The following is an 8,314-nucleotide window of genomic DNA, read 5'->3' as shown; positions in this document are numbered from 1 at the left end:
GCTTATGCAATGACGTTAGACCCTCCAATTCCCACACGGATAGTTCTCATCAAAGACATCAAGGATATGGTATTCATGGTAAATATCTACTATTTCATATTCACATTTATAATAAACAAACACCATACTGAATGTACAATTACACAGCGAACAAATTTCTGGGTCAAAGGACAAATTAAAGTTTTCAAATTTCGTCAACAATTTTGGTATCTTTCGTGTAACAAGTGCCACAGAGCTACTAACACACCACTAGATGCTATATTTGAATGCCCATTTTGTGACACCCTTAAAGCAAAGGCAATGCCATGGTAATACATATTCCATCTACTTCATAGCAATTCCAATTAAATACATATACAATCTTAAATAAATACATAATCCATCTATCACACGGCACAAATTCAAATCAATATACACGACTCTACTGGGACCATAGCTGCCACTGTTTTTGGAGACAACGTGGAAACAATCTTCACATACTCAGCTACGGAGCTTATGACGTTAACATCTGAGGTACAATAGTACAATCATAGATTATTTCTCCTGTTTATCAACCAAAAAATATCTTACTATTTCCATGAATTTCATAATTACGATGAAGCGCACCTACGTGCACTTATCGTGGTATGAATTGACAAGGAGATGTACACATATCTAAAGGCCACAAAATCAGAAACCTCATATGCCAATGCACCAAATTTCATAGTCATCTTCGCAAGAAACGCTCATGCACCTTCAAATACATCTCCAGGGAAACCAAACCAAATCTAACAAACAGTAGCCACATTCAGCATATCATCCACAAAGAGACAATTAATAACTGGAAAATCCATTTCTCTTCCACTACACTCAGATAGACTTAGTGAGCATACCAATAAGAAACAAAAAAGATCAAACTAAGACACCAGACTTCCTTTTTTTATGCTAGAAACCTAAATCACTCCTTTTGTACCACAGTACTATCTTTAGTACATCTATCAGCTGCTGTAGTATTTGTAAGTATTATGTACATATACTTTATAGTTTTGTTAAAATACTTATGTTTGTTTATAACTATCATGTACAAATAACTTCTACTCTCCTACTATGTTTTCAATTATTATACATGTACCTTTATAGTTTTGCTAAATACTTACATTTGTTTATAATTATTATGCACAAATAACTTCTACTTCAGGAAGTAAAAGACGTATGGGAATATATTTAAACAAAATTATTTTTGAATTATATTATGTATAATTTGTAGTGGGTATAAACTATAAACCACCATTTCACTTAATCGCTCACACTTTTATATATTTGTTGAAAACACAAAATAACAAACTTATCAATCTATAATATATTACACAACTATATCAGTATAAACTATATTCTCTAATAAAATATTTATGGATTTTTCCCATTTTGATTTATCAATTTCCTACTTCTTATTTGTATAAATTTATTGGTCTTTATTATTGTGCTTAAAATAAATTTTAAATTTTAATTCTAACTTACTATATTTTTAGTGAAAATATCATAATTTAAAGACATTTAAGTTTTCACACATATTATATATATATTTTTTCACACATATTATATTATTTTTCACTATATTAATTTTTATAACATCTGTCAATCAAATCATCAATAATGGTTATAGATACAAAATATAAGTAAATAAATGCCATGCAGGGCATGGTACAGCAACTAGCGTCAATGTCACAAATTCGTCGGGTTTTTGCATTTGTGTCACAAAGTTGTCAAAATTACATTTGTGTCACGTATTTACATTCGTATCACATGTGCAAATTTCAAATTACTCTCTCTCATCATTTAATCTTTTTATTAGTTACTTAATGTCTTCTGAATTTTTATAATACCTCATTAAAAATCACTTCATCTTCCTCTAAAACTTTCTAAAATTTTTGCATGTGAGTTATTTGTAATTGGATTGTCAATTTGTGACATAAGATGCAAATACACGTAGTTGATATCTCCCCTAGTATTCATGGCATGCCATTTGGCTGTTTTAATATGGGCCTAACGCCATAACAGTATAAATAGAATGGGCTTACGAATCGATTGTAATGAACCCAAGTACTTTGTCCCGGCCCGCTTCACTATGTGCTTTATAAAAATCTTAATAAAACAAATTAGGGTTTCCTCTAGAAGACGCTTCTCTCTCCATCTCTCTTCTCAGCAGCCCCAGACCCTCCGAAGCCTTTCGCCATGGTAATCTCTCTCTCTTACCCTCGCTCATCAGGTCATGGAATTTCGGTTTTCGTTTGGTTTTTTTGTTATTTCTGTTAATGGTTCAGTGTTAACTCCTAGAACTTCATCTATGTCAAATTAAGAATCGGGTCGTAATGGGTTGGTCTGATTTGATATCATTTTTGTATTTTTTGAGATTTCTTCGTATATTTATCAAGATACTAATCAGTTTTTGTAATTGATGGTATATTTTTTGTGTGTGGCAGACTAAGAGAACTAAGAAGGCCGGAATCGTTGGGAAATATGGTAAGTTGTATTTTTAATCTGCTGGTTCTGGTCACTAGTTTTTTTTTTTTAATTCAAAATCTCTACTTTAATCTTTGCACACAGACTATGGTTCACTCATAAGGTTGTTGAGCATTTCCATATTTGGTTATTGTTTTTATCTTCTAGTACCGCCCAACACAACTATCCAAGTCTCAAGCCTTTAGAAGTTCAAATTGGATGATTTATAGTGATATATAATTGATGTAATTATGGCATTAGTGTTGTGGTTTCTTTACCAACTATTTCTTAGTTGTGTCCGAGCTAGTCTTTGTTCCTGTGCTGATGTCTCGAGTTTGTAATCAGTCAAATTTTTGTTTTTGTCTTTTTTTTTTCAGGTACCCGTTATGGTGCCAGTCTGCGTAAGCAGATTAAGAAGATGGAGGTCTCTCAGCACAGCAAGTATTTCTGCGAGTTCTGCGGAAAGGTGAGAAGATTATCGAATCCTTAATCCGTGGTTTTAAGTTATAGCTCAATTCCGTTCGATAATTTGCATAATTGACTTGGTCTTTTTCTCATCACAGTACGCCGTGAAGAGAAAGGCTGTCGGAATTTGGGGATGCAAGGACTGTGGGAAAGTGAAGGCCGGCGGTGCCTACACCTTGAAGTAATTATCTTTATAACCGAACTTTGATTACAATACGATAATAATGGAATGATACTTAATTGTTGATTTATTTTTCGTAACAGCACGGCCAGTGCAGTGACTGTCAGAAGCACCATCAGGAGGTTGAGGGAGCAGACTGAGAGTTAGATTCACTCTTGTTTCGGTTTTTAACGTTTTGCTGTCTTTGTCGAGCATAGAGATTAGTTTGAAAACAGTTTTGAGGGTGTTGTGACCCTTTTTGTTTTCCTTCAATTCGAGAAGATATTCAATGTTCTATGGATCACAAATATTTTTAGCTGTTAAAGTCGCATTTGGATTGATTTTTGGTAATGCTTGTTCATCTTCTTGTTTGCTGTCTATTAACATAGCCCTGGTTTTTATGTACACCATTAAATTCTCAGCATATGTTGTTTAGAGAATGTACACCCCCAAACAGTACAACAGCGTTTCTTTTGCTTGTTTGTTCAAGGTTCAAACTATTTCTTTGCAAGCTCTCTTACCCATTCGTAACAACCCCTATTATATTTTGGTGCTGAGCTTGAAATGGCTCTATTTTCCTTGAGAGGTTTTAATGCTGTTTTTATGGCGTTTTGAGGATCATGAATTATAGAAAATAGAAATACAGAAAATGAACATGACGTAAGAAAAACAAATGGAGAAAGGGAGAGACTGAGATTTTTCCATTGGAAAATGCATTTTTGCCTGTGCTCTTAAAACTCAAAAAAGACGAGGCTTTGTGGCTCAACTGGTCTGTTGGGTACCGATCTTCAGTCGTTTTGGTTTCTTAACTTTGTTTTAGAAGCACAACGATCCTAAGCATTAGGCGAAATTAAATGGACAATTAAAGGATGGAACTGTGACGAGCAAGTCTCAGACGTCGCTGTGAGACTTGCTCGCTGCCGAGTGGGGTTGCAAACCCAAACTCAAAGTCAAATGGCAACTTGGTTCATTACCACATTTTGATGTCAGAAAAGAGGCGCAAAACTCTTTCGACCAATTTTTTCCTTTTCTTCTCAAGATTATATATTTTTTTGGTATGTGTATCAAGGTTAGCTGATGGTGGAGTTCGTTTGGAACATAATAGTTGAGTTTGTTGCTGTAAACCTTGTTCTATATGCTTGTTGTGGAAGCATCTAGCTTATACATTTTGATGATGTGGATCTGAAGCCTAAAATTTATGATATTATATGGTAGACCGACTTGCATAATGGAAATGATAGTATACTGTTTTTTACTAAAATGGGATGTAGTAAATAGTACAGGTTCTCATTGATTTGCCCAAATTTTTGGTGCGTGAAGCATATTTATATGTGAGCTATTCCTTGAGCATTCAAATGAACTTTTCTCATAGATTGCACTTTTCTGCAACTAATTTTCTGTTATGGAACCCTGGTATAATATTATAGTAGAAAATTTAATAAATACTAACTTAACCACCGGATTTGTTTGATCTTCAACTTATCGCCACAGACGTGACAGAAAGCATGTGTGAGATTTAATCTCAATGGGAGCCTGAAAAGACCCCATCTATACACACCAAAAAAAAAAAAAAAAACGAAGAAGTCTACAACACAGACCAAACACTGGGCACTTTGGAGCCAAGTTGGGTCATGAACTACATTACATTGCTCATTCTATTTACATATTTGTTTCATGTCAGAGCAACACAAAGAGAAAGACACCCATTTGCTCCCCAATCAGTCATCCACTAAAAATGACCAACTGGGGTTCCATACGGGTCTCTCTCTACTCGCTTAAACCTAAAAAAAAAAAAAAAAAAAAATCGCGGCATTCTTGGTGCTTCCACGGACTTTACCGGCGAAAGCAACACAAAACGATGCGCTGCTTGCAATTCCATCTTCGGAACGCAAAACCGTGATATGCTTCTTCGCTTCGCTTAACTTCGGAAATCAAACGGACATTATCGAAAACTCCTCGGCGCAGTTTTGGAGCATTTGGGTGTGTTGTACAGCTTTTACGGCCGCCACTCTTGCGGCCGTAGCGGCTTTGTTAGCTGCGGCGATACCTCTCTTCACTCTTTCGTCAATCGCTCCCACATTCTGCGCTCTCTCAGCTGCCCGTTGCGCTTCCTGTTAAAAAAAATGACCATTTCGTGTTTAGTTCATTTGAATCAAGCTCATTCAAAGATTTTTAATCCTTAAATGTCAGTTGAAATTTCTTAACAGTTTGATGGGTTATGGAACACTAATCGCGACAAAGATCAGATTAACAAAAAAAGAAAAGAAAAGAAAAGGTACCTGAACGGCGTGAAGGACTTTAGAGTGATCGAGAAGCCGAGGCGAGCCGGGATTGGTGGTTTGGGTGGTGGAGAGGTCGAGGTACCCGTTTTGCCAGTGGCCGGATTGAATTTGTCCGCTCCTGAAAGTGTAGGTTCCGAGGCCTTGCCTGGTTCCCTCGTGCCACGCTCCTTCGTAGCGATGTCCGTTTGCAAATTTATACACTCCAAAACCATGCATTTTGTCCGCAAAATACTCCCCCGCGTAAGTGTCCCCGTTTCTGCATCATCCCCGTTAATCGAGCGTCAGAACACATGTTAATAAAACACAAATCGCATCTTTCATCGACGATAAACTCAGCTCAACTAATCTAGAGGTGCGTCAATCTCTCCGATTACACTACCCTATCACTTGAGGAAAACTTGAATTATAAATTGAGAGCTCTTATCAAATCCACCTAGTGACTTATTTAGCACAAGGATTAACAGTTATAGATCTGGACGGATGTTTCAAAGCATCTATTGTTAGTATACGGATGTTTCATTCATTATTGCTCAGTATTCCACATATAAATTTTAAATGATCAGAATCCGAAACATTCGACACCACAGATCTGGACTGAACCTGAAATGGTAGCGACCGAGACCATGCTTGACACCCCACTTGAACTCGCCGGCGTAGTTGCTCCCGTCGACGCAGGAGTGGGTCCCGCAGCCGTGGCACTGCCCGCCGGACCACTCGCCGGCGTAGACATCTCCGGTGAAGAAGCGATAGACTCCGACGCCGTGCCTGAGCCCCCGGCGGTATTGCCCCCGGTACCTGCTCCCCCGGGCCCACGTCTCGACGCCGGAACCGCCGTACTTGCCGTCCACCCACTCGCCCTCGTACCTCCCGCTGGCCCGCCCGAACACGTACACGCCGCTGCCGGAGCACTTCCCGCCGTGAAACTCCCCCTCGTAGACGTCCCCGTCGGCGTACACCCTCACCCCCGCCGTGACGCCCTTCTCCGCCGCCGGAGCCTTCTCTCCGATGGACCACGTCACCGGCTGCGGCGGCGGAGGGACAGCGGCGGAGGAGGGCGAGATGGCGAAGGCGAGGGCGAGGAGCGCGAGGGAGAAGGAGAGGATGGCCAGCGGCGGCGCGGCGGCGGAGACTGTCAGGCATATCGACGGCAGCGACAGGAGTACGAGGAGCTGGCGCCGGGGTGGGACCCACAGCAGCTTGCTTTGGTGGCTGTGGTGCTGGCGTGGGTCCCACGGCGGAGGGGTTGTTGCTTTGCCGGTCATTTATTTACAGCTCTTGAGTTTGAGTCGAGTCGAGAGAAGGAGAGAGATTGTTTGGATTGAAATTCAAATGCAGTAAGAGAATATGTAAGGATCCAGAGAGAGAGAGACTGGGTGGATTCAATACTCACGATTCGAAGGGATTTGATTGGAAGATCGGAAGGTGACGATGATGAGAGACAAGTGGGTTTTCGAAAATCGCTCTCTGTGTTTGTGGTTTTGATGGTATTAAATGGACTGTCAATATGTTTATGTATTGTGTTGTGTCATGTGTGTGAGTTTTTGTTTATTTATTTATTATTTCTTTCTCTGTAGAGATGACTCAGATGAGATGGGACTGTGGCGCTGCAAAATATAAGAAGATGACGATGACGAGGCATTTTTTTTATGAAGTCGGTTCAATTCAATGTTAGGATCAATAAATTAATAGACTGATTTTCTGTGATTATTACTTGATTGCCACTCCAACATAAGATCGTCTTTCTATTATTCTACACTTTCACTCCAAGGAATTTGTTTTCACTGACTGTAATAAATAAAAGTTAAGAGGTCGTTAAATATAATTTCAATTTCACTACTGACACTAGCTCAGTGAAATTTAGTTCAAACGACACGTAAGTAACTACTAACTTTTCTGAGAAATGGGAACATTTCAAGGGCGTGGAAGTGGTAGGACTGTAAATAGCGAAAGAGAGAAGGGTAATGATTAGTGGGAGTTGACCCACTGATGTGAATCAGAAAGATCGCTTGATCTCTTCGCAAACCCCGCCAAATTGACAAGTTGCCAAAAGCGATAAAATAAAATATAAGAAAAAATGACTAGTTCAATGACGGAATATCAGCGTACTTAACGGTCAGCGTTAACTTTATTATGGGTTATCGGTTGTAAATTTGCCACGTGGAAAAACTTCCTCATTTAATTCATTGCAGGGCTCTAATGTCTGTTAACGGTCAACCCGCGAGATGAAGCTCGGCACTCGGTTCCAAACCAAAGAAGTTTTCTTCACGTTTCGATCATTTATTTCTTTTTAAATAATGAAGAATACTAGTGTAAATTGGAGGTGTTAATCGAAATGGTGTTTTTTTTTTATTTAGATAAATTTACGAAAATTTTAAATATATACTTGTTACTCGTAGAATTCGCTAAGATCAAACGATCTAGTCGTTATTCCGAGAACAGAGATATCCAGCACTAAAATTCGCATCCAAAGGTCCGAGAACTCATGAAAGTTAAGGAGCAAACATTCATATTAACAAAGAGCGGAATCTATTACTCAGAACTTCGAAAAAAAGAGAAGACAATAAGTTTAAAAGACTAGTCGGACAATAAAACACGTGTAACAAATAATCAAAACACTCACCTCAACGGTTAACACCGAGAAGCGCAAATAACCACCCACTCTTCATAAAAGAGAGTGATAATCAAATAACTGCCATATGACGTGAGACTGATCACCCCACGATCCACAACACTCTCCCACGACATCCACTAAGCTAAGGTCCCCAGACTTCTATAAATAGAGACATCGACAAGACCAAGGGGCAGATTCAAGTTTCTGGAAAGAGGAAGAACTAGATATAGGTCCGAAGAATACTCTCATTTATATTACTCTCTTATAATAGATTCGTCTTTATTTTGAGAAAATATTGCCTAGACCCTGAGAACTCTC

At 38.8% G+C, this 8,314-nt stretch overlaps 2 protein-coding genes across 2 annotated transcripts; one reads left to right on the top strand and one right to left on the bottom strand.

Moving 5' to 3' along the window:
- Positions 1 to 2,093: 2,093 nt before the first annotated feature.
- On the top strand, positions 2,094 to 3,454 carry LOC149404692 (large ribosomal subunit protein eL43). Its single transcript, XM_089607294.1, has 5 exons — positions 2,094 to 2,214; positions 2,460 to 2,499; positions 2,856 to 2,944; positions 3,042 to 3,124; positions 3,208 to 3,454. The coding sequence occupies exons 1-5, from the start codon at positions 2,212 to 2,214 to the stop codon at positions 3,269 to 3,271; spliced, it is 279 nt and encodes a 92-aa protein (XP_089463420.1). The 5' UTR covers positions 2,094 to 2,211; the 3' UTR covers positions 3,272 to 3,454.
- A 1,278-nt stretch (positions 3,455 to 4,732) lies between these two features.
- On the bottom strand, positions 4,733 to 6,985 carry LOC149404691 (uncharacterized). The gene is made up of 3 exons (XM_089607327.1): positions 5,986 to 6,985; positions 5,383 to 5,641; positions 4,733 to 5,214 (listed from the first exon to the last, which is right to left on the bottom strand). Exons 1-3 carry the CDS (start codon positions 6,645 to 6,647, stop codon positions 5,035 to 5,037), a joined length of 1,101 nt encoding a protein of 366 aa, XP_089463453.1. The 5' UTR covers positions 6,648 to 6,985; the 3' UTR covers positions 4,733 to 5,034.
- Positions 6,986 to 8,314: the final 1,329 nt, after the last annotated feature.

Source organism: Urtica dioica, chromosome 2 (genome assembly GCF_054948205.1).
Source record: "Urtica dioica subsp. dioica isolate 48M chromosome 2, U.dioica_male_clone48M_v1_H2, whole genome shotgun sequence".
NCBI classification, from domain to species: domain Eukaryota; kingdom Viridiplantae; phylum Streptophyta; class Magnoliopsida; order Rosales; family Urticaceae; genus Urtica; species Urtica dioica.
Note: the sequence above shows the minus strand (reverse complement) of the source record. Positions and strands in the feature narration are given on the sequence as shown.

What these genes read in the sequence shown, in the direction of transcription:
- LOC149404691 (XM_089607327.1), bottom strand. Translation starts at nt 6,647, where the DNA reads ATGACCGGCAAAGCAACAACCCCTCCGCCGTGGGACCCACGCCAGCAC. An exon ending in CTCGGTCGCTACCATTTCAG is followed by an intron (nt 5,642 to 5,985) that starts GTTCAGTCCAGA and finishes GGGATGATGCAG; the next exon opens with AAACGGGGACACTTACGCGG. An exon ending in AAGTCCTTCACGCCGTTCAG is followed by an intron (nt 5,215 to 5,382) that starts GTACCTTTTCTT and finishes TTTTTTTAACAG; the next exon opens with GAAGCGCAACGGGCAGCTGA.
- LOC149404692 (XM_089607294.1), top strand. An exon ending in CGGAATCGTTGGGAAATATG is followed by an intron (nt 2,500 to 2,855) that starts GTAAGTTGTATT and finishes TTTTTTTTTCAG; the next exon opens with GTACCCGTTATGGTGCCAGT. An exon ending in GGCGGTGCCTACACCTTGAA is followed by an intron (nt 3,125 to 3,207) that starts GTAATTATCTTT and finishes TTTTCGTAACAG; the next exon opens with CACGGCCAGTGCAGTGACTG.